The following is a 24,850-nucleotide window of genomic DNA, read 5'->3' as shown; positions in this document are numbered from 1 at the left end:
TGTGGTTTGCTGTCCTTCAGATGGGTAAAGGTTCCTTCAAGTATGCCTGGGTCCTGGACAAGCTGAAGGCTGAGCGAGAGAGAGGAATCACCATCGACATCTCTCTGTGGAAGTTCGAAACACCAAAATACTACATCACCATCATTGATGCTCCTGGACACAGGGACTTCATCAAGAACATGATCACTGGAACTTCTCAGGTCAGTGGGAGTTCATGACAAGGCACCCAATGATTTCACCTTCACCACCTCCTCCCTCCCAAAACAACACCCAGGACCTTCTGTGGGAATGGTGGATCTCCTGCCAAAGCAGGAGATTGGATCAGAGAGGTGGAGTGGTTTAGGAAGGGAATTCCAGAGGTCGGGGCCCAGGCAGCTGCCGGTGATGGGGTGGGTGTGGAGCTGAGGGCTGGGGCCTCTCTGAGGCTCACAATGTGGCCATTCCATGTGTGACCCTTAGTCCAGTGACAGAACAAGGCCACATCCACCTGAGGAATCAGAAGTGAACGCTGGCTGATCGTCCCCACCTCCGAATACAAGGAATGTTGTGTCGTTACCGAGCCTCAATCACCACACTTGGTGAAACAACGTTGAGGTTACACTCCCAGACTGTCTACATTCATCTTCAAAATCTGGAAATGAACGTTCAGTGATGGTGAAGTGTCAGATTGTTATTAAACCCCATCCAGTGATTGCTGTTCTTCAGTCTGGGTAAGTTCTGGAGGAGCCAGAGGTCTCTCAGTGTGTCGGTCCTTGTCCCAACTGAAAGGGGTGGAGTGTTCATCCTGGTCTTGCTAGTGAAGGTCCTGGCGTGATGATAACGGGAGCCTCCTTTGGAAGAGATCAGCTGTGGGAAGCGCAGATGAGACATGGGAGCGGTGTGGTCCAGCCCTCCCGTTCGCTCAGATCACAGCCAATCTAAGATCTCTGCTCCACGTCCCTGCACTGACCGCGTATCCCTCGATTCCCTTAATATACAACATCTTTCGATCTCTGCCACTCAACCTCCACACCCTTCCTGGGGAGACACTTCCAAAGATTCACCAACCTCTGGGTGAAGGTATTTCTCTGACCCCTTATTCTGATTCAGTGACCCTTGGTCTCAGAGATCCCACCCAAGGGAAGCATCTAACACGACCATTCAGAAACTTCCTGAGAGAGGGTGGAGCTCACCTCATGGAGTGGGGTGGATCACATGTGGCGGGGAGAGAACAGGGAGAATGGGGCAGGTGGGTCAGGAGCAGAGATTATAGGGTGGGTGGGTTGGAGGGTGCGTGCGTCGGATGGGATCAGAGGGTGTGGGGTTGGAGGGTGCGTGCGTCGGATGGGATCAGAGGGTGTGGGGTTGGAGGGTGCGTGCGTCGGATGGGATCAGAGGGTGTGGGGTTGGAGGGTGCGTGCGTCGGATGGGATCAGAGGGTGTGGGGTTGGAGGGTGCGTGCGTCGGATGGGATCAGAGGGTGTGGGGTTGGAGGGTGCGTGCGTCGGATGGGATCAGAGGGTGTGGGTTGGAGGGTGCGTGCGTCGGATGGGATCAGAGGGTGTGGGGTTGGAGGGTGCGTGCGTCGGGATCAGAGGGTGTGGGGTTGGAGGGTGCGTGCGTCGGATGGGATCAGAGGGTGTGGGGTTGGAGGGTGTGGGAGTCAAAGGGGAGGGTTCAGGGATTGGAGGGTCGGGGGTGTGGAGGTCAGAGGGTGTCAGGGTTAGAGTGGAGGGGTTGGAAGGTCTGGGGGTTGGGAGGGTAGGGTGTGGGGTCAGGGTTGGAGGGGAGGAGTCGGAGGGTGTGGGGTTGGAGGGTTAGGAGTCGGAGGGTGTGGGGTCGGAGCAGAGGGTGTGGGGTCGGAGGGGAGGGCTCGGTGTAAGGCTCCAACAGTGACCCTCTCTGCCGCTGCAGGCGGACTGCGCCGTGCTGATCGTGGCCGCGGGCGTGGGTGAGTTCGAGGCAGGGATCTCCAAGAACGGGCAGACGAGGGAGCACGCCCTGCTGGCCTACACGCTGGGAGTGAAGCAGCTGATTGTGGGTATCAACAAGATGGATTCCACCGAGCCGCCCTACAGCGAGAAGCGCTACGACGAGATCGTAAAGGAGGTCAGCGCCTACATCAAGAAGATCGGCTACAACCCGTCCACCGTGCCCTTCGTGCCCGTGTCTGGTTGGCACGGCGACAACATGCTGGAGGCCTCGCCCAATGTGAGTACAACTGCCCGTTACCAGGCAGTGGCACCTGTACCATCCCCCTGGGGAGAGCGCGGCCTCCGACCTCTGACCTCCTGGCAGACAGGTCGCAGGCGTCAGGGCCAAGGGATTCCCTCAGGTAGAGGGAGGTGAATCCGTGGGATTCGTTGCCACAGACGGCTGCGGAGGCCAAGTCATTGGGTGTATTTCAAGCAGAGGTTGGTAGGTTCTTGATTAGTGAGGGCGTCAAAGGTGACGGGGAGAAGGCAGGAGAATGGGGTTGGGAGGGAAAAATAAAACAGCCATAGTCGAATGGCGGATCAGACTCGATGGGCTGAATGGCCTAATTCTGCTCCGATGTCTGATGGCCTCGAGTCCCATTGCCCAGGGCACCCAGTCACCAGCCGGTGAGGACCGTGCTCTGCACTCCAGGACCATTCCCCTGACAGGTGGCCAGCATAACAGCGGTCCCAATGACTCCGCATTCCCTCCTGTGTGTGTACACCCTCACTCTCTGTCCCGCCCCCCTCACCCCAGGGGCCTGAACCACTGGAATGTCCAGGCCTCTGGAAGCCCACTCACTCACTCACTTCCCCGTTCCAGCCAACTCAACCAGCCATCGGGATGGCAGTGCAGCAGGGAGTGCTGTTCCAGTGACCCAGGTTCCACCCCGACCAGGAGAGCGGTCCTGCTCCAGGGACGGTCAAAGCATATTAACTAATGTAGAGGCCTTGGGGCGGGTGTGGTGGAACCAGAGACGGCGGCAGGTGGGAAGAGGCTCTTCAGTTCCTCATTTCCATGCAGCCAGTTTCTAACTCCTGATTCGCACCTTCAGCTCAGTCAGAGTCACAGAAACAGGCCCTTTGGCCCACCATATCCGTGCTGACCTGTGTGTCCCATTTGTCCAGATCAGGAGCGCATCCTTCTGTGCCTTGCCTATTTGACTCCCGCCTAAATGTCTCTTAAACACAGTGATTGTATCTGATGCCACCACCTCCCCTGGCAGTGAGTTCCAGATATCACCGTCTCTGTGTAAAAAAAACCTTCTCCCCCTCAGGTCCCCTTTAAAACTCCTCCCTCTCCACTTAAACCTCTGCCCTCTTGTTTTTGACACCTCTGCCACGGGCAAAGCATTCTAACTGTCTGCCATCAGGCCACCCCTCAGCCTCCATCGCTCCAGGGAGAACAAGCCCAACCTGTCTGATCTCTCCCCGGTCGGTCCAGGCAATGTCCTGGTGAATCCCCTCCACACCCTCTCCAGCGCAGACACATCCTTCCTGCAGTGTGGTGACCGGTGCTCCGAGTGCGGTCCAACCGGTGTCTGCACAGTTGCCACATAACGTCCCCACCTTTATATCCTGTGCCCCGACCAATGAAGCAAGCTCGTCGCAGCCTCTGCACCTCCCTGTGACCTGTGCTGCCACTTCCGGGGAGCTACAGACTTTCTCTGTTCATCACCATTCTCTATTGTTCACCTCCATTTGACTTCACAAAACACATCACCTCGCTCTGGTGAGGGTGAAATTCCATCTGCCAGCTTCCCATCGGATCCAAATCCTGCTGTAGCCTTGGAAAACTTTCCTCACTGTCCACACCACCACCAACTTCTGTGTCACGTACAGACATTAACTACACCTTCCACATTCACACCATTAGTACAGGTCACAGACAAGAAGGGTCCCACCACCGGCCCCACACCGCTCCCTGCGGTTCCCACCACCGGCCCCACACCGCTCCCTGCGGTTCCCACCACCGGCCCCACACCGCTCCCTGCGGTTCCCACCACCGGCCCCACACCGCTCCCTGCGGTTCCCACCACCGGCCCCACACCGCTCCCTGCGGTTCCCACCACCGGCCCCACACCGCTCCCTGCGGTTCCCACCACCGGCCCCACACCGCTCCCTGTGGTCCCACCACCGGTGACAGACTTCCAATCGAAAGCTTCCCTCCACTTCCACTGCCACCTCTTACATCCCATTCCCAGCTCATTCCGGATCCAAGTGCACGCCCTGGAACGTTAACACAGCTCCTGGAGGCCTGAGGGTCTCAGGTGGGGGGTGGGGGGGGGGTGGTGGGGAGGTGATTTGGACAGAGACCCCCACTGCTGGGACCATGCAGTGGTCTGTGTGCTGGATCCCAGCAGAGGGAGGGTGGCCTTACGGTCAACGGCTGCGGGAGAGGATGAACGTACGAGGAGGCGATGTGCATTTCTCTGGGGTTCCCGACAGTACGTTGGAGGAGTTCAGGGTGTCGATGTGGTGGGGAGTTGACAAGGGGAGTGGGGTCACAGAGCATTAACGTCAGAGGGGTGAAGGTTGAATCCTCTCCCCACACAGCTGAGGACACAGCCCGGACTCACCAGAGTGGCTGAGGGTGACGTCAGTGGGTGTGATTGGCGAGGTCTCTCGAGGCACAGGACCAGGGGCAGCCAGTGAGAGTAGAGGGATAGACCTGATGGAAGGGCTGGAATGGCCTGCTCCCAGAGTGAGCCGGCGTTTCCCGGTGTGTGCTCGCTGACGGTGGGAACATGGAACAGGCTGCCGGGGGAAGTGGGTGAGGCAGGTACATCAACAACGTGTAAGAGATATTTGGACAGGTCCGTGGATGGGGCAGGTTTGGAGGGATGTGGGCCAAACGTGGGCAAATGGGACCGGCGCAGACGGGAATCTCGGTCAGCATGGATGAGTTGGGCCGAAGGGCCTGTATAACTCCGACTGTGCGACAGGTTGAAGGGGTATTTTTATCCCGAGCGTGTGGTGAGGCTGAACCTGCTGTCCTTACATGGGTGGGCACGAGGATGGGCTATTTTTATCTGCTGAGGAATCTGCCGTCACCAGGCCTCCCAGGAATTCGGGAGCAGCTCCCGCCCACGTCCCAGGGGCTATTTTTGCCTTGAGATTGTCAGAGACTGCAGCAAGAAATGGCAGCTGTGTGTGTGTGTGTGTGTGTTGTGGGGTCAGGGCTGTGTGTGTGAGAGGGATCAGGGCTGTGTGTGTGTGTGTGTGTGTGTGTGTGTGTGTGTTGGGTCAGGGCTGTGTGTGTGTGTGTGTGTGTTGGGTCAGGGCTGTGTGTGTGTGTGTGTGAGGGATCAGGGCTGTGTGTGTGTGTGTTTGTGGGGTCAGGGCTGTGTGTGTGAGAGGGATCAGGGCTGTGTGTGTGTGTGTGTGTGTGTGTTTGTGGGGTCAGGGCTGTGTGTGTGTGTGTGTGAGGGATCAGGGCTGTGTGTGTGTGTGTGTGTGTGTGTTTGTGGGGTCAGGGCTGTGTGTGTGTGTGTGTGAGGGATCAGGGCTGTGTGTGTGTGTGTTTGTGGGGTCAGGGCTGTGTGTGTGTGTGTGTGAGGGATCAGGGCTGTGTGTGTGTGTGTGTGTGTGTGTTTGTGGGGTCAGGGCTGTGTGTGTGTGTGTGTGAGGGATCAGGGCTGTGTGTGTGTGCACGCGCGTGTGTGAAATCTAATGGTTCCCACAGGAGACCCTCCGCCCCCCCCACCAGGTCATTTGCTATAAACAGACTGGCTCTGCTGGGTCAGGCAGAGCAGAGAATGTTCCAGAAAGCCGGTTCGTGCCTCGAGTGGCCGCCTGCCAACCTCGGTCTGAGCGGTGACGGCCCTCTGGGAGGGAGGTGCGAGGTCCTGTAGCAGCTTCCTCAGCCTCTGTTAAACAGCCCCCCACTCCCACCCCCACCCCACACAACCTCCCCCCCCCCCCCCCCACTGCCACACCCCCACCCAACCCCCAATGTCTGGTTGCTGCTGTAAGGTAGCTGGCAGTCAGTGCACAGCAAGATCCCACACACACAGGTACCGTGAAGGTGACCAAGTGATTGACATTGTGAAGGGGCTGCTCCTCAGGTTCCAGCTACACTCCAGCCCCACGATCCTGATCTACGGTCACCCGGTGTGGTGGTGTGGGGGCGGGTGGGGGGGGGGGGGGTCCCTCGGGGGATCTCCTGGCCGGTTTGCTCCTGGGCTTGACCGAGGTGGCCATTCACAGGTCCAGGCAGCTGGCAGTCGGGGGTTCTGCCCGAGCCAACTGCCTGCCCCCTTCCGGGGTTATGTCCGTACCCATGTGTCCCTGGAGAAGGAGCATGCGGTGTCCACGGGTACAGCGGGGGCTCCAGGACTCGGTCTGACGTCAGTGCCTCTGATAGTGCTGCAGTCCCTCAGCGCCACAGTCACGGAGGGACAGAGGTGTCCCGCTCTGGACCCTGGAGCGGGTCTGGAACCCGCGGTGTGTCTGGGGAACAAGTGCTGATGAGCCTCAACAGGCACGGGGAGCAGCTTGGACGGAAGTCAGCGAGGAGAAACCGTTCCCCGTGGCAGTGGTTGTGGGAGTTCGAGGGACCGGCTGATGAGGAGGGGAGAGGATGTTTATCCTGGGGCGGTGTCCTCGACACCTGGTGCCACTGTGTAACTCAGGAAACGAGCTGACATAATCAGAGACCCACCCACCCTGGGCACCCTCTCCTCTCCCCCCTCCCCTCGGGCAGAAGGTACAAAAGCCTGAAAGCACGTCCCACCAGGCTCAAGGACAGCTTCTATAAGACTATTGAACGGACTTTGTACGGTTAAAAAATGAACTCTCAATCTACCTCGTTACGGCCTTGCACCTTACTGTCTGCCTGCACTGCACTTTCTCTGTAGCTGGGACACTTTATTCTGCGTTCTGTTTTCTTTTACTACCTCGATGGTCTGTCTGGATGCACGCAAAGTTTCTCCCTGTACCTCGGTACATGTGACAATAATAAACCAATACCTATCCCAGGGTAAATGTCCCAGACCCAAGCCGAGGGAGCTCCCCATGGGAGGGGCAGCACCTAGGGGGCTACCCCCTAACAACCCCCTCCCCCCCAGCTCCCATGACACTGCCTCAGCCAGCAGGCACTTCCACCCCCCCCCCACACATTGGGATCCTCCTGTGCAGTGAGGCAGGCTGGGTTAGAACCTCTTGGTGCCTGGTCTGAGCGGTGTTCCCCCAGCCAGGACTGGGGGTTTTGCACGTTTAGGTGGGAATGTGTGGCATTTTTGTGGGGGGGGGGGGCGTGGAGTTGGGGGGGCATTGGGGAGGGGTGTTGGGGTTGGGGGGCATTGGGGAGGGGGTGGATTTGAGGGCATTGGGGGGGTTGGGGTTGGGGGGCATTGGGGAGGGGGTGGATTTGAGGGCATTGGGGGGGTTGGGGTTGGGGGGCATTGAGGAGGTTGGGAGTGTGGCGTTGGGGGGGTGGTTTAGTGGAGTTGGGGGGATTGGCGCAGGGGCGTTTGGAAGGTGGGGGGGGAATGTCTCCAACTCCTTACTAAATATCCCAGCAGCCTGTAGATACAGGCTTGGGGTGAGGTTGGCCCCAAGTGTGATGCTTGCCAGGGTCGGATAGCCCAGGGATAGCTGCAGCCTGGGCTGGGGTCTGGGAGGTGCTGTCTCTGCCTGACCTCTGCCCTTCTGCCAACAGATGCCATGGTTCAAAGGTTGGAAGGTTGAGCGCAAGGAGGGCAATGCCAACGGGGTGACCCTGCTAGAAGCTCTGGACACCATCCTGCCCCCCACCCGCCCCATCACCAAACCCCTCCGGCTGCCCCTGCAGGATGTCTACAAGATCGGAGGTGGGTGGTGGGGGTCACTACCCACAGGGTAGGGGGGAAGCCCTCAGCCTTGCCCGGAGGACAGTGTGGCCCCCCAGCACAGCCGTCCCTCCCACTGTGTCCACCCTCGCTCGGGTCCTGGGCACGGGGCTCCCACTCTCTGTGGGCACTGTGGGTGAGGGGGGTGGAGGCAGCTGTCCGACCCTGCCGGGTGATCCTGTGACCTGACCCCGTGGCCCTTGCCGCGACCCTTGCTTCCGGTGACCGAAACCTGCGACCTGACCCCGTGACCCTTGCTGCCGCGACCCTTCGGTGACCTACACGTGCGATCTGACCCTTGCCCCTGTGACCGGCGGCTGATCCCGGTGTGTTTGCCGGCAGGGATCGGCACAGTGCCAGTCGGTCGTGTGGAGACCGGAGTTCTGAAGCCGGGCATGGTGGTGACCTTCGCCCCGGTCAACATCACTACGGAGGTGAAGTCGGTGGAGATGCACCACGAGGCCCTGTCCGAGGCCCTGCCCGGCGACAACGTGGGCTTCAACGTGAAGAACGTCTCCGTCAAGGACGTGCGCCGTGGCAATGTGTGCGGAGACAGCAAGAACGACCCACCCATGGAAGCCTGCACCTTCACCGCTCAGGCACGGGAGGGGGGGGAGGGTTTGGTGCATGGGGACGGAGGGGTGTGGGTGAGATTGTTGACCAGACTTGGAGTATGATGAGGGAGCAGGGGTCATGATCAGGGAGCTGAGGCCAGGGTCTGGGAGCAGGGGTCATGATCAGGGAGCTGAGGTCAGGGAGCAGGGGTCAGGGTCCAGGTTCCCAGAGGGAAAGCCTGATCCAACTCTGGGGAAAATACCAGGAGATTCCAGCCCCTCCCTCCTCCCCCGACCCCCCAACCCCGACCTCCCAGTGGGCCTGAGGGCTCCGTCCCTGGGCTCAGGGAGTGAGGGGGTGGTCTCTTCCCTCTGGGCCGGGGACGGAGATGTGGGGGCAAATGGTCCAGTCCTGCTGGGGGGGGGGGGGGGGGGTCAGAGGTCGGGTGCTGTATGGAGGGGGACGGGGTGGGTGGGAACATGGGGCAGTACATCTGGTGACAAAAACTGGAGCAAAACACTGCAGGTGCTGCAAATCGGAAACAAAAACACGGAGCGGGTCAGGCAGCGAGTGTGGAGGGAGAGATGGTCGACGCCTCAGGCCAGGGGCGCCTTACCGGACCTGGGGATGTCTGAGGAAACGTTGACTCTGCTTCTCCTCCTGCGCCTGCTGACTGACGCGCTGAAACATCGGGCTGTGTCTGCCGTCGGTATGCAGAGAAGGGGCTAGGTGAACCGTCAATCCCAGAGGAACGGCCCGGGAACCGCCAGTGGTCCTGGGCTGTTTCTAGGGGGGATGGGGGGGAGGAGTGAAGGGGGATCCCACTGCTGGGGCTCCATCTGTCAGGATGGACTAACCAGGCTGGGATTGTGCCTCCAGAAAGGCAGTGGGCAAGGGTTAGCTGGCACGGTGCAGGGACCCCAGGGTGATCAGTGGGAAGATTGGTCCAAACGTGGAGAGCCGGAGCTAGAGTCACTGATAAATTTGATTGGGAATTCAGGGGAAACTCCTTCCCCTGGAGCCTGGAAGTCTCTCTGAGTGAGGGGTGGCGGGTTGATGGGAACGTGGAGAGATGAAGCTGAGGGGGTGGAGGAGGTTGGCGAGGGGTGGCCGGTGGGCACAGTGTTGATGGACGTGCTTCCTGTGTTCCCAGGTGATAATCCTGAACCACCCGGGGCAGATCAGTGCCGGTTACTCCCCCGTCATTGACTGCCACACCGCCCACATCGCCTGCAAGTTTGCCGAGCTGAAGGAGAAGATCGATCGACGATCCGGCAAGAAGCTGGAGGACAATCCCAAGACCCTGAAGTCCGGCGACGCTGCCATCGTGGAGATGACTCCTGGGAAACCCATGTGTGTGGAGAGCTTCTCCAAGTACCCCCCCCTCGGTGAGTACCTGTGCACCTGTCGGGACCACCACACATCCCCGTCCATGGGTCAACGGGCAAAGCACAGCAAGCTCTCACAAAGGCAGCCCAATGAGTAGCGAGCTGCTTTGGTGGCATTGGTTGGGGGATGAGGATTGGCTCTGGACCCCTCCATTAGTGCCCCAGGGTCCTTCGTGTTCAGAGGGTGGACAAGGCTTTCAGAAGGCCCCTGACCAACAAAGGGCTCCGCTGGCAGGGTGGCACTCCCTCAGGTGCCTGGATCCTAGGCCAGAGCGGTGGGGGCTGGGAGCCTGCGGTGGGTGGGGGTGAGATCCTGCCCCTCCCCTCCCGTGCCCCCGGTCGCTCCCTCCTGCTAACCGGACTCCTTCTGCTCGGTCCCAGGCCGATTTGCCGTGCGTGACATGCGTCAGACTGTGGCCGTGGGCGTCATCAAGAACGTGGAGAAGAAGGCCAGCACCACCGGGAAGATCACCAAGTCTGCCCAGAAGGCCCAGAAGGCTCAGGGCAAGTGAATGGGACATCCCAGGGACGTCAGCACCAAACCAGGCCCCCTCCAGGTCTACCCTGTGTCCAAGGGACATGTGTGTGTGTCTGCCTGTCAAAGCTCACTGGTGAATGACTGGATGTTAACTATTAAAGTCCAATGGAAGTTTTTTAAGAGGAAAAGCATGTCCCTGTATTGGTGAGGGTCTCGGTTTTATCAATAAACAGAAGCAACCACATGGAGCCAGTGTGTCTGTGTTTTCCTTGGGACCCGTGACCCACCTCATGCCCCCTCAGCGTCTGCACGCAACCATTCACCCCGCTGCGGACTAAATGTTGCAGATGCTGGAAATAGTCACACAGCACAATTCAGGCCCTTCGGCCCACAAAGCTGTGCCGAACATGTCCCTACCCCAGAAATTACTAGGCTTACCCATAGCCCTCTATTTTTCTCAGCTCCATGTACCTCTCCAACAGTCTCTTAAAAGACCCTATCGTATCCGCCTCCACCACCGTCGCCAGCAGCCCATTCCCCACACTCACCACTCTCTGAGTAAGAAACTTATCCCTGACGTCTCCTCTATATCTACTCCCCAGCACCTTAAACCTGTGTCCTCTTGTGGCCACCAATTCAGCCCTGGGAAAAGCCTCTGACTATCTACCAGATCAATGCCTCTCATCATCTTATCCACCTCTATCAGGTCCCCCCTCATCCTCTGTCGCTCCAAGGAGAAAAGGCCGAGTTCCCTCAACCTGCTTTCATAAGGCATGCTCCGCATCCCAGGCAGCATCCTTGTAAATCTCCTCTGCACCCTCTCTATGGCTTCCACATCCTTCCTGTAGCAAGGTGACCAGAACTGAGCACAGTACTCCAAGTGGGGTCTGACCAGGGCCCTACATGGGTCCAACTCCATGCTGACCAAGTTGTCTTCCTGAGCCGGTCCCTTTCATTGCCGGTTCCAGTGGAAGGATGACACCTCTGCTCCTCCTCCACAGACACTGCCCGGGGTTCCAGCAGCTCCTGGGTTTATTTCAGATTTCCAGTATCTGCAGTATTTTGATGTCCCTTCACCCTTGAACTGGCGGGTGGGGGTGGGGGGGGGGGCGGCCCTGCGCTGCGAGGCTGCTGGCATGGGACTCCCGTAACCCTGGTCCCGGGATATCTCTGCTCCTGGCAGGGGTTAGGCAGGGGTTAGGCAGGGGTTAGACAGGGCTGACCCCTCCCCTCCCCTCCCCACACCCCCCCTCCATGACACGAGAGCAGAGAGATGTGTCTGAGCGGCTGCTGAAGGGCAGAGACAGCTGTCCTGACTGGGTGCCAGGCGTCGCACACAGTCCCTGCCCCGAGCTGTTAGTAACCCGGCGACAGAGTCAGAGCTCTGTCCCCACCCCCACCACAGCTGTCCCCTCAGACGCACCTCCTGCCCCCTCCGTCCCCACCCCCACCACAGCCACCCTCCCAGACGCACCTCCTACCCCTCCCCGAGGTGTGCCCGTCAATGGCATCAGCTAGCCACCCCATGGCCTCTCTGGGTGAGCCACGGCGCGGGGGGGGGGGGAGCTGGCAGTGACAGTGTGGCCCCGTGCCCGGGGGTGGGAGTGTGAGTGGGAGGGCTGACATGCAGCAGAAACCCCAGCATGGGGTAGAAGGGCCGAAGGGCCTGTTTTCTGCGCTGTGGACACGTTGTAGGCTGTCCCTCTGGGGCAGGAAGCAGCAGCGATCCGCGGACCAGAGTCTCCCGGCAGGGGAGGGCGGGCTGTAGCCTGTGGCGACTGTCGCTGGGGTTACAGCTCGCTGCCTGTACCCTGGTGACAGGCATCAGCCAGAGCCTGGGATGTGGGGGACTCCAGCGGATACAGGGATGTGTGGGGTGAGGACAATCCCCACTGCAGGGATACATGAAGGGGCTGCTCCCCCTTGGGCTGCACTCCAAGCCCACGGTCCTGGGTTCTGGGAACCGTGCGAGATCAGGAGGTTGGTCAGGGGATCTCCCTCTTCCGGCCGTGGTCAACAGGTCAGTCCACACCAACTGACTGCCCCTCTGCCAAGGACATGTCTGTGCCCAGCTGCCCTGGAGAGGCAGCCTGTGGTGTAACCAGAGGCCCCCAGGACCAGCGTGTGCCGAGCAGCCGCAGTTTCATTCAACTTCTCAGTTAATCTTGAAAGTAAAATTATTTTAATACAACACGAACAAAAACGCACACAACATGGAGACCTGAATATGAAGGAAAAAAGGAAAGTGGTGTAGGGCAGAGCTCCCTCGCCCCGGTCACACACTGTGGGAGGGTTAGATAAGTCTGGTCACCGCACCCAGAGAGACAGAGATACCAGCAGCAGGAGAAGATATCCTCTTTATTTTGGGTTTTGTGTCAAGTGTTGAGCCGTCCTGTGCCGAACGTGGAAGTCAGTGTCCTACAGTAACCGCAGTCTGTGGGGAGCTGGAACTCAGCAGGTCGAGCAGCGTCTGTGGAGGCAGAGGGATGCTCGATGTTGGGACCGAGGGTGTAGAGGGGTGTATGGGGGGCGGGGAAGGGGCAGTGAGGCAGGGGGCTGGAGCCAGGAAAGGGAGGGGGAGGTAGAGACAGAGGCTGGGGGGGGGGGGGGTGATGTGGAGTTGGGACACTCTCTGCTGCTGGTTCATGGGAGGACAGGCCTTTCCCAGTGTGGATCACACCCCCGCCACGGTTCCGGCAACTTCCCCCAGGCCCCAGTTTCCAGTCTTTCCCTCTAAAAATTTTTGGAAGGATGAGCTATGTTCTGTTATGTGTCTGGGAATTCTGAGCTGTGTTGACCTGCCTACACACATCGTGTGTGGCCATGTGGACCCACACCCCTTCCCCCTCACCGCCAGTCCCTGCAGCCCCTGCCCACCCCCCCGGGTGTCGACCAGACACGTGGGATCCGCTGAGAGTCGGGAGGTTGGTCAGAGTGCCGGAGGGGCGTTTCTCCGGCTGCAACTCTGGGACCAGTGGTGTTCCCCAGGGACAGTGCTGGCACCCCTGTGATATCAATGACTCAGATGGTGGTCTGATTAGTGAGCTGCACCGAAGTTGTGGACAGTGAGGACGACTGTCAAAGGAAGCAGCGGGATATCCATCAGCTGGGAACGTGGGATCCAGACGGCAGATGGAGTGAGTGTGAGGTGTTCACTTTGGGAGGTGAAACGTAAGAGGAAAGGATACAGTAGATGGCAGAGCCCTTGCGAGCACTGATGTACAGGGGGATCTTGGGGTGCAGGTCCATAGCAAGTGGACAAGGTGGGGAAGGAGGTGTACGGCAGGCTCGCCTTCATCGGTTGGGGTGTCGAGTATAGAAGTCAGGAAGTCACGTTGCAGCTGTATAAAACTTTGGTGAGGGCACATTTGGAGCACTGTGTGCAGTTCTGGTCGCCCCGTTACAGGAGGGATGTGGAGGCTTTGGAGAAGGTGCAGCGGAGGTTCACCAGGATTAGAGGGCATGAGCTATAAGGAGAGGTTGGACAGACTTGGGTTGTTTTCTCCAGAGGCTGAGGGGAGACCTGATCGAAGTTTATAAAATGATGAGAGGCAGAGATAGGGTAGAGAGTCAGAGTCTGTTCCCGGGGTAGAAATGTCACACACCAGGGGATCTTATCTTTAAGGTGAGGGGGAAAGTTCGAAGGAGATGTGCAGGGCAAGATTTGATGCAGAGAGTCATGGTGCCTGGAACAACTGCTGGTGGAGGCAGGTACAACAGCAACATTTAAGAGACATTGAGTGTTGGGATGTGGGCCACGATCACATGGATGGGATTAGTCAGACTGTTATCGTGCTCAGCACAGACACAGTGGGCCGAAGGGCCTGTTCCTGTACTGTACGTTCCCAGATGCCAAAGCTCGGGCTCCCTGGGTCATTGATACGACCCGTATCCCCGGCTCATGGCCAGCTGACCGCCGAGTCAGGGTCAGAATTTGGTCCCTAGGGTCAGAGGTCAGGGATGGGGGGGGGGTGGAGAGGAAGGGGACCTGATGACCCTTGGTGGACTGAGTGTTCCTTCCACCACAGCTGGGGAGGGAGGGAGGGGAGGGGGAGGGGAGGGCACAAGCTCGTGGGGTGGGCAGGCGTCCCCTCCCCGAGGCCCCACCTGGGGAGATCGGGCAGTGCCCTAGACACCTGGCCCCAAGGCAGTGGGAGTGCCCGGAGGGGCAGGCGAGACGTGGGGGGACGGTCTCCTGGGTCCCTCGCTCAGTCCACCTTCCAGATGATGGCCTTGCTGTCCTCAGTGCCGCTCAGCACGTAGCGGTCCTCCGCGGAGCAGAGCGCCCGGACCGGGCCGCAGGGGGCCTCCAGCTCCTTCTCCAGCAAGTGGCTCTCCGTGCCGACGATGTAAATCCGCCCCTTGGTCCCGTCCACCGTCCCCCCACCGACCCACACCTGAGGACCAGGCCACAGGTCAGAACACACAGAGGGCAGGGGGTGGGGGGGGGGGCGCGGTCGGAGGTCAGGATGGGGAGAGGGTCGGAAGTCAGGATGGACTAAGGATATGGGGTCAGAGGTCTGGATGGGGTGAGGGTTGGAGATCGGAATGGGTCAAGGGTTAGAAATGGGGTGAGGGTCAGAGGTCAGGTTGGGGTGAGGGTCGGAGGTCAGATGGGTGAGAGAGTCAAAGGTCAGGTCGGGGTGAGGGTCAGGTTGGGATGGAGTCAGGATTGGGGGTCACAGGTTGGGATGGGGTGAGTCAGAGTTCGGGTTGGGGTGAGGGTCAGAGGTCAGGATGGGCTGAAGGTCGGAGGTTGGGATGGGGGGTTAGGGGTTGGGTTGGGTGAGGGTTGGAGGTCAGGCAATGTTTGGGGTCTGGGTTTGACCACTGCAGCTAGCTGCTTACCTGCTTTTTGACGTGGATCATGCAGATGAGGTGACTGCTGGCCGGCAGTGAGATGGTTCGGACGGGACCGCTCAGGGTGTCAGTGCTACACACGTACAGACTGGACCTCTGAGTGCAGAGCATCCACAGCTCACGCTGCTGCAACAGGAGACAGGAGTGGCGTTAGCTGAAACCGCCGGGCACCCTGCCCACAACCCCGGGGGCTCCACCACCAGCTGTCAGCCGTGCCAGCAAGGAGATGGGAGGGAAGAGCCTGCAATTCTATATCGCCCTTCACAAGCTCTGCACACCCTTCTGTAGCGCCAGGAACGAATGTGTGTGCTCCTTCAGTTCATCGTCCAGCTCACAGAGTCACACCGCACGGAGACAGGCCCTTCGGCCCAACAGGTCTGTGCCGACCAAGATTCCCACCTGAGCCAGTCCCATTTGCCTGCATTTGGCCCATGTCCCTCTCAACCTTCCCCACCCACGGACCTGTCCGAGTGTCTTTTAAACGTTGTCAATGTACCTGCCTCAACCACTTCCTCTGGCAGCTCGTTCCACACATGGACCACCCTCTGGGTGAAAAAGTTGCCCCTCAGGTCCCCATTAAATCTCTCCCCTCTCACCTTAAACCTGTGCCCTCTAGTTCTTGATTCCCCAGCCCTGGGGAAAGGACTGTGTGCATTCACCCGGTCGATGTCCCTCGTGCCTCACGCACCTCTACAGGGTCACCCCTCAGTCTCCCACCTTCCAAGGAATAAAGTCCCAGCCTGTCCAAAATAAATAACGTCACGAGGGCACCGGCCACAGGAGGAGGGAGAAATACCTGACCCTTGACCCCTGAACATTGCCCCCTTAATCCCAACCACCCTGAATCCCGTACCCTAGCCCTGCAGCACAGAGGTACCTGAGGAAGGATGAGGAAGTAACTCAGAGGGATGGAGCCTCCGCCCGGACTGATGGTGTCAGACACCCTCTGCAGCTGGGTCCCGTCCCGAGCCAGGACCACCAGACTGTTCTCGACACCTGGGAACGGGGAGGGAGGGGAGAGTGGTGGTGGCACCAGGGTGTGGGAGGAGGGGAGGACAGAGAGAAGGATGGAGGGAGGAGGAGAGGATTGGATTGGAGATGGCGAGCAGGAGGGGAGGAGTGACAGAGGGCAGGAGGAAGGCAGAGATGCAGGAGGGGTTGAACAGAGCTGGTTAACATCCCCGTGGGCTTCAGCCGCAGGACTGGTCGGACGTTCCCGGCGGCAGAGTTGGAGGACATGGAACTCTCCGAGATTGCCTCACATCCGGTTGGGTGGCACGGGGCAGGTTTGTTCTGCCTGTTCCCTGATGTGGGCACCGTGGGCAATGCCAGCATGTGAACCACCCCTCAACTGAGTGATTCTCTGCACCAGTTAGGGGCAGCTGCGTGGGGTGGGTCTGCAGTTAGCGGAAGGGGCAAGGACAGTGGGTACCCTCCCCTGAGGGATGTCGAAGACCCTGGTGAGGGGGAGGGGGGGGTGGATCTGTGACAATAGTTTTACATCGGAGACAAGTTTGCCAGTTCCCAGGGTGGGATTCGAACTTACGGTCCAGGTCTCTGCTTCCGCTCCACAAACTATGGTTGAACGGTTCTACCATCCTGTTTACAATCGACACAATGTCCTGGATGGATGGGATCAAGCACACTGATACAGAGATGGGTGGGTCAGTGAGTTGGGAGCGGGACACGGAGAGTCTGCGGAGGGATAATGGATGGGTTCACGGAGTGGGCAAGGAGGATGGGAGAGAGGGGGCACGATGTTGCGGAGGGGGACGTGGGGTCCCAGAGCAGGAAACACAATGGGTCGGTACGTGGGGACAATGTTGGCCTGTGCTGCACGTGCTGTGGTGTGTGGAAGTGGGAAAGGTTCGAGACAACTTTGTGGGGTGTTGGTGAGACTGCACCTGGGGTCCTGAGCACAGTTCATCCCCACAGGAAGGAGCTTCTGCTGGAGGGATTCAGCACAGGGTCACTGCTTGATGGGGGGGGGGTGGGGGGGGCAGGTTCAGAAGAATGAGGGGGACCTCATTGTAACACAAGGCTCGGGGGTGTGGAGAGGACGTTCCCCCCCAGTCAGAGTGTGTAGAACCGGGGCAGAGATTCAGAACGAGGGGTGGCTGATTTTGGACAGAGATGGGGAGGGGTTCCTTCTCTCGGAAGGAGGTGCAGTTTGGAATTTTCTTCCCGAGGGCAGTGAGACAGAGCCACCGAGTGTGTCCGACGTGAAGGTCGCGGGCTGTGGAGAGTGCGGAAGTGGTGCTGAGGCCAAGATGGGATCAGCCATGATTGTGCTGGACGCTGGGGTGGGTTGGAGGGGCGGAGGGGCCGACAGACGCCGTGGCTTCCGTGCAGAGGTTCTCCTGGGGAGGAACTGCGGGCAGCACCCATGGGTGACCGAGGGGCACCCGGGCCGGGATGTTGGCGGAAGCTTGGCTCCCGCGAGGTTCGAACCTGCGAGACCACATCCCCCCACCCCGGCTGCCCACCCCGTTCACCAACCCCCTCACCCGCACCCCCCCAACCCCCACCCCCGGCTGCCCCCCACTCATAGCACCAGATGTGGTGGTGGTGCAGGGCGATGGAGCTGAGCTGCCCCCACCCGTTTCCACCCCCCCCACCCGTCCCCCGGTTGCCCCCCACTGCCCCCCACCCCCGGTCGGTCGCCCTCACCCCCCACCCACACTCACAGCACCAGATGCGGCCGCAGTGCAGGGCGATGGAGCTGAGCTGCCAGCACTGCTGAAGCTGGAACTGCCTCTTCATCTCCATAGTGACTGGGTCCCACACGACGATGGTGCCGTCCAGGCTGCATGAGTACACCGGGCTGTGGCAGAGAGCGCAGCAGAGCGCGTCAGAGAGCGCGTCAGAGAGCGCGTCAGAGAGCGCGTCAGAGAGCGCGCAGAGCAGCGGGACAGCACGGCACATACACGCCACAGCAGGATGGCACATATGTGTGTCACAGTGGGACGGCACACGCGTGTGGGACGGGACGGCACACGTGTGTCACAACGGGACGGCACACGCGTGTCACAGCAGGACAGCACACACAGACACACACAGTGGGACACCACTCACCTGCCAAACACCCGTCACCCGCGCCCCCTTCACACACTCCCCTGTCACCCGGGCCCTGGGCTGTGCACTCACCTGGCACCGCCCACGTCCTTGGGCCGCTCCTCCTGCACCATCCCCGACACCTGGTTGTGATGAGCGAGTAGCCGTCGGTAGCAGCCGAGGTCCTGGGCACTGATGATATAGATGAAGGAATCCTCGGAGCCCAGCCACACCTGGTCCTGGCCCACCCCGATCATACAGTTCTGGGGGGGGGGGGCGGGGAGAGAGAGAGGGGGGGGGAAGAGAGAGAGAGGGGGGGGAAGAGAGAGAGAGAGAGGGGGGAGAGAGAGGGGGAAGGGAGAGAGAGGGGGGGAAGAGAGAGAGAGAGAGGGGGGGAAAGAGAGAGAGAGGGGGGGGGAAAGAGAGAGTGAGGGGGGGGGAAGAGAGAGAGAGGGGGGGGGCGGGAGGGAGAGAGGGGGGAAAGAGAGAGAGAGAGGGGGGAAGAGAGAGAGAGGGGGGGGGGAAGAGAGAGAGAGAGGGGGGGAAGAGAGAGAGAGGGGGGGGGAAGAGAGAGAGAGAGGGGGGGGGAGAGAGAGAGAGAGGGGGGGAGAGAGAGAGGGGGGGGAGAGAGAGAGGGGGGGGGAGAGAGAGAGAGGGGGGGGGAGAGAGGAGGGAGAGAGAGGGGGGAGAGAAGGGGGGGAGAGAAGGGGCAGGTGGGTATCAGCAGTGGGCAGCCGGCAGACACCCCGCCCCAGACGCCACGCCCCCAACGGCCCCTCCGGCCTCCAGAAGACCAGCCCCGGTGGATCCGCCGCCTGTGGATTCAGACACTGGTCCATGAGCTGGGGTCCCAGGGGGAGGGGAGTGTGTCCTGTGAAGCTCCCCCACCCTCATGGCACGGAGGAGGGAGGGGAGGGGGAGGGAAGGTGGGCGAGGGAAGTGGGGGATGGGGAGGGGGAGGGGAGGGTCCAGGATCCCCAGCAGTTCCGCCCCCCCCCCCAAAACCCACCCACCCCCGCCCCCCCCGTCACTCACCAGCCGGCTCCGCCCAGCCTGGATGGGTGGCTGCTCCATGACCCAGGAGGCAGCGTCGTACATCAGCACCCGGCCGTCTGTCAGCGCGCACCACAGTTTCGGGTGGGAGTCCGCACTCTCCCCGGGGTCCAGGCTCCCTGACACCACAGGGTCCGGGTCAGGCACAGCGGGACACAGCCCACCCCCTCCCTCGCCCTTCACCTCCCTCCCCACCCCCTCCGCCCCACACTCCCTGACCACACACACCATCCAGGTCAGTCGCAGTGCAGACACAACCCACCCCTTCCCTTGCACTCCCTCTCTCCCGCCCCCTCCTCAGGACAATGTCAAGACTCCCTCACAGGACCAGGGTCACCAGGGGGAGAGGATCGGGGGTTTGGTGCCAGAGCTGGTGGATCGGGGGTAGGATCGTGGTGCAGGGAGAGGTTGGGAACGAGGGTGGACGCAGGTATCTTGTTGAGTTTAGATGAGTGAGAGGTGAGCATCGTTTCCGGACGTGATGGGGTGTGGGGTTGATGGGGTGTCCAGGGCCTGAGGTCACAGTCTCAGGCCAGGGGTCAGCCAGTCAGGACCGAGGTGGTGAGGAGTTTGGAATTCTCTGCACAGGAGGAGAGTGGTGCCTCGGTCCCCGAGTACTCTCCAGGCCAAGGGCGATGGGTGTTTGGATTCTGAGGGAACAGAGGGGGATGGGTGGATGGGTGGATGGAGGGAGGTGGAAGGTCCCCCTGAGCTGACCCAACGTTGAAGAGCAGGGACGTGAATCGGTCCCGTGGGAACGGAGTCCCATTTCCAGAGGCAACGGCAACCACTTACCGGGAACGTAGAGCAGGACATTGACAGTGCAGTGGGTGGAGTTGGCGTCCGAGAGATGGAGGGTGTGCTTCAGAGCATCTGACGTCATCTTCGGTACAGTGGGCAGCACTGAGGGGGGAGAGAACACACGGTCATCGTCCATCCACACTGGTCCCCAGACCCAACACTGACCCCACACCGGGAGAACTCCAGGACTGTGCCCAGTGGGGGGGGGGAGGGGGGGTACTGAGGGAGGGTCACACTGTGTTGGGGGGGGGGGTGCGGTACTGAGGGAGGGTCACTGTGTGGGGTGGGGTACTGAGGGAGGGTCACACTGTGTTGGGGGGGGGTGCGGTACTGAGGGAGGGTCACTGTGTGGGGTGGGGTACTGAGGGAGGGTCACACTGTGTTGGGGGGGGGGTGCGGTACTGAGGGAGGGTCACTGTGTGGGGTGGGGTACTGAGGGAGGGTCACACTGTGTTTGCTTCAGACTTGGACACCAGGGACCTCAGGCCAGGGTTGTGACAGGCGCTATGTAAAGGGAAGGTGGTTGGTGGGCACTGTGGGCGGGTGAGGGAGAGAGCGACGGAGAGGGGCGATCGGGGACCCAGCGCTCTCACCCTGGCAGATGGCCTGGTCCAGCTGCGACAGTTCTCGGATGGCGTGGGTGGGTCGGGGGTGAAGGTCACACTTGGCCACGGCGTAGATCAGCTGGATGTTACTGAGGGCCTGCTGGTCGTACTGAGGGTCCTGAGGGCGGGGGGGGGGGGGGGGGTAGGGTGGAGGGAGGAGGGGGAGAGAGAGAGATGGTCAGGCAGCACAGCAATAACATTTCCCTCTGTCCTCCCCATCCCCATCCCCATCCCCCACTCTCACCTCTCCCTCCCTCTCTCCCTCCTCCACTGTCTCACCAGCCCGTCCCCCCTGCAATCTCTTCGTTTCAATGTGAGTGTCCATTCCTGGAGCTCTTCAGGGCATCCCCCCTCCCACTCCCCCTTCCTCACACCCCCCTCCCCCTCACAGCTCCCTCCCCCTTCCCCCCTCCCTCACCCCTGGCAGTGCCCTGCGCCCCCACCTTGTGCATCTCGGCCAGCACCTTGCCGGCGCACACCTCGCGGATGATGACCTTCCACAGGTCGCGCTCCGTCTTCAGGAAGGCCATGAACGACTCCTTCTTGTCTCGCACTCGGACCTTCAGGCTGGGCAGCTTGAGAGGGGCGCTGCATTCCACCTCCTGAGGGCACATATACACTGGTGTCAGGGGAGGGGCGTGGGGTCACCCAGACGCCCCCCCAACCGTCTTCCTATACGTGTGTGTACGTACAAGTGTGTGTGCACACGTATATACATGCATAAATGTGTGTGCATGTGCCTACATACGTTTATGAGCATGCATACATATGCATGTGTGTGTACACATGCCTGCGTGCATGTATGAACACCTGTGTGAGTGCACATGTATATGTACACATAACAAGTGGAATCAGGAGGCCATTCGGCCCCTCATTCCTGCATCACCATTCAGTCCAATCACAACTCATCTCTGGCCCTGTAACTCTGTCCTGCACTCACCCACGTCCCTGGTTCCCCTCGATATCCAACCATCTACTGATGCTTGTCCTCACTACCTTCTGTGACCAAGCCTCCACAGCCTCTCGGGTAGATAATTCCAAGGATTCTCTGTCGTCTGTGGGAAAGAATCTCTCCCCCTCTGTTATGAACAGCGGAGCCCTGATTCTGAGACTGAGAGCCCTGGTTCCACGTTGCAGCCTGGGAACACATCAGCCCTGTCAGGCTGTGCTCGAATTTTGGACGCTTTAATGAGATCACCTCATTCCTCTAACCAGAGAGAGTCTCGAAGCCAGAGACACAGGAGACTGCAGATGTTGGAATCTGCAGCTACACACCAGATGCTGGAGGAACTCAGCAGGTCAGGAAGCGTCTGTGGGGGGAAATGGACAGATGAAGGGTCCAGACCCAAAATGTTGACCGTCTGGTGTGTTGTTGCAGAGTCTACAACCTGTCTGCTTCACCTCTCCTCACCTTCCATACAGCGTTGGAAAATGACCACCACTATATCCTCTCCAGAGCCACTTCTTTATGTACGCTGGGATGCAGACAATCAGGCACTGGGGATTTGTCCGCCAAATCCACCAACCTCCCTCACACCATTGCCCTACCAAAGCTGTACCGACCTCCTTCAGGCCCTCCCTCATCACACCAAGTACCCTGGTTACAACTTCCTTCAGGTATCTGGAGTGCTGTACACAGTACCGGCCCTCTTACTTCAGGGCATTAGTGCACTGGAAACAGTTTAGAGAAGGTTTACTAAACTAGTGGGTGGGTTGTCTGAGGAAAGGCCGGACACGCTGGGTTTGTATCTGTTGGAGTTTAAGGAATGAGAGAGGACTGGATTGGAACATCTCAGGTCCCAAGGGGTCTGGACAGGGTAGGTGTGCAGATGATGTTCCCTCTTGTGGGGGAATCTAGAACAAGGGGTCACTGTTTAACAAGTTTTTCTCAGAGTGTGGGAGTCTTTGGAACTCTCTTCCTCAAAGGGCAGTGGGAGCAGAGTCTCTGAATATTTTTAAGGCAGGATCTTGATAAGCGAGAGGGTGAATGGTTATTGGGGGCAGACGGGAATGTGGAGCTGAGGTTACAGTCAGACGATGTGTGATCTTCCTAAACAAGAGAGCAGGTTTGAGGGGCCGAGTGGCCCATTCCTGCCCCTGTGTATTTCTATCTCCTGGGGCTAACTGCCTCTCCATAGAAACATAGAAAACCTACAGCACAATTCAGGCCCTTTGGCCCACAAAGCTGTGCTGAACATGTCCCTACCTTAGAAATTACTAGGCTTACCCATAGCCCTCTATTTTTCTCAGCTCCATGTACCTATCCAACAGTCTCTTAAAAGACCCTATCATATCCGCCTCCACCACTGTTGCCGGCAGCCCATTCCACACACTCACCACTCTCTGAGTAAAAAACTTACCCCTGACGTCTCCTCTATATCTACTCCCCAGCACCTTAAACCTACGTCCTCTTGTGGCCACCATTTCAGCCCTGGGGAAAAGCCTCTGACTATCCACAAGATCAATGCCTCTCATCATCTTATACACCTCTATCAGGTCCCCCCTCATCCTCTGTCTCTCCAAGAAGAAAAGGCCGAGTTCCCTCAACCTGCTTTCATAAGGCATGCTCCGCATTCCAGGCAGCATCCTTGTAAATCTCCTCTGCACCCTCTCTATGGCTTCCACATCCTTCCTGTAGTGAGGCGACCAGAACTGAGCACAGTACTCCAAGTGGGGTCTGACCAGGGACCTATATAGCTGCAACAATACCTCTCGGCTCCTAAATTCAATTCCCCGATTGATGAAGAACACACCAGATGCCTTCTTAACCACAGAGTCAACCTACGCAGCCGCTTTGAAGGTCCTATGGACTCGGACCCCAAGATCCCTCTGATCCTCCACACTGCCAAGAGTCATACCATTAAAACTATACTCTGCCATCATATTTGCCCTATCAAAATGAACCACCTCACACTTATCTGGGTTGAACCCCATTTGCCACTTCTCAGCCCAGTTTTGCATCCTATCTATGTCCCACTGTAACCTCTGACAGCCCTCCAAACTATCCACAACACCCCCAACCTTTGTGTCATCAACAAATTTACTAACCCATCCTTCATCCAGGTTGTTTATAAAAATCACAAAGAGTAAGGGTCCCAGAACAGATCCCTGAGGTACACCACTGGTCACCGACCTCCATGCAGAATATGACCCATCAACAATCACTCTTTGCCTTCTGCGGGCCAGCCAGTTCTGATCCACAAAGCAATGTCCCCTTGGATCCCATGCCTCCTTACTTTCTCAATAAGCCTTGCATGGGGTACTTTACAAAATGCCTTGCTGAAATCCATATACACTACATCTACTGCTCTCCCTTCATCGATGTGTTTAGTCACATCCTCAAAAAATTCAATCAGGCTTGTAAGGCAGGACCTGCCCTTGACAAAGCCATGCTGACTATTCCTAATCATATTATACCTCGCCAAATGTTCATAAATCCTGCCTCTCAGGATCTTCTCCATCAGCTTACCATCCACTGAGGTAAGACTCACTGGTCTATAATTTCCTGGGCTATCTCTACTCCCTTTCTTGAATAAGGGAACAACATCCGCAACCCTCCAATCTTCCGGAACCTCTCCCATCTCCATTGATGATGCAAAGATCATCGCCAGAGGGTCTGCAATCTCTTCCCTCGCCTCCCACAGCAGCCTGGGGTACATCTCATCTGGTCCCAGCGACTTATCCAACTTGATGCTTTCCAAAAGCTCCAGCACCTTTTTCTTAATATCTACATGCTCAAGCTTTTCAACCTGCTGCAAGTCCTCAGTACAATCACCAAGATCTTTTTCCATAGTGAATACTGATGTCAATTATTCATGAAGTACATCTGTTATTTCTTCTGGATCCATACACACTTTCCCACTGCTGCACTTGATAGGCCCTATTCTTTCGCATTTTGTCCTCTTGCTCTTCACATACTTGTAGAATGCCTTGGGGTTTTCCTTAATCCTGCCCGCTAAGGCCTTCTCATGCCCCCTTCCAGCTCTCCTAATCTCCTTCTTAAGCTCCTTCCTGTTAGCCTTATACTCTTCCAGATCTCTAACATTACCTAGCTCTCTGTACCTTTTGTAAGCTTTTCTTTTCCTTTTGACTAGATTTTCAAGAGCCTTTGTACACCACGATTCCTGTATCCTATCATAACTTCCCTGTCTCAATGAAACATGCCTATGCAGAACTCCACACAAATATCCCCTGAATATTTGCCAAATTTTTTCTGTGCTTTTCCTTGAGAACATCTGTTCCCAATTTAAGCTTCCAATTTCCTGCCTGA

The 24,850-nt window shown here is 58.6% G+C and overlaps 2 protein-coding genes across 2 annotated transcripts in view; one reads left to right on the top strand and one right to left on the bottom strand.

Moving 5' to 3' along the window:
• Positions 1–10,455, top strand: LOC127579085 (elongation factor 1-alpha 2). Its single transcript, XM_052031721.1, has 6 exons — positions 1–200; positions 1,894–2,190; positions 7,618–7,768; positions 8,129–8,385; positions 9,495–9,729; positions 10,111–10,455. The coding sequence occupies exons 1-6, from the start codon at positions 21–23 to the stop codon at positions 10,239–10,241; spliced, it is 1,251 nt and encodes a 416-aa protein (XP_051887681.1). The 5' UTR covers positions 1–20; the 3' UTR covers positions 10,242–10,455.
• Positions 10,456–12,377: 1,922 nt separating this feature from the next.
• LOC127579057 (DENN domain-containing protein 3-like) overlaps positions 12,378–24,850 on the bottom strand; it is a 743,140-nt gene continuing 730,667 nt past the window's right edge. Inside the window, exons 15-23 of the mRNA XM_052031688.1 lie at positions 21,024–21,182; positions 20,569–20,698; positions 19,970–20,077; positions 19,157–19,293; positions 18,215–18,384; positions 17,755–17,891; positions 15,945–16,063; positions 15,056–15,193; positions 12,378–14,604 (exon numbers count right to left, since the gene is read on the bottom strand). Coding sequence (XP_051887648.1) covers positions 14,416–14,604; positions 15,056–15,193; positions 15,945–16,063; positions 17,755–17,891; positions 18,215–18,384; positions 19,157–19,293; positions 19,970–20,077; positions 20,569–20,698; positions 21,024–21,182 — 1,287 coding nt within the window. The 3' untranslated portion in view covers positions 12,378–14,415. The remainder of the gene's footprint in view (positions 14,605–15,055; positions 15,194–15,944; positions 16,064–17,754; positions 17,892–18,214; positions 18,385–19,156; positions 19,294–19,969; positions 20,078–20,568; positions 20,699–21,023; positions 21,183–24,850) is intronic.

This window comes from Pristis pectinata, chromosome 16 (assembly GCF_009764475.1).
Source record: "Pristis pectinata isolate sPriPec2 chromosome 16, sPriPec2.1.pri, whole genome shotgun sequence".
Lineage (NCBI taxonomy): Eukaryota > Metazoa > Chordata > Chondrichthyes > Rhinopristiformes > Pristidae > Pristis > Pristis pectinata.
This window is presented reverse-complemented; position numbering and strand designations above follow the sequence as displayed.

Coding starts and splice junctions, on each gene's coding strand:
- LOC127579085 (XM_052031721.1), top strand. CDS start 21: ATGGGTAAAGGTTCCTTCAAGTATGCCTGGGTCCTGGACAAGCTGAAG. Junction 7,769..8,128: donor GGATGTCTACAAGATCGGAG/GTGGGTGGTGGG, acceptor GTTTGCCGGCAG/GGATCGGCACAGTGCCAGTC. Junction 9,730..10,110: donor CTCCAAGTACCCCCCCCTCG/GTGAGTACCTGT, acceptor GCTCGGTCCCAG/GCCGATTTGCCGTGCGTGAC.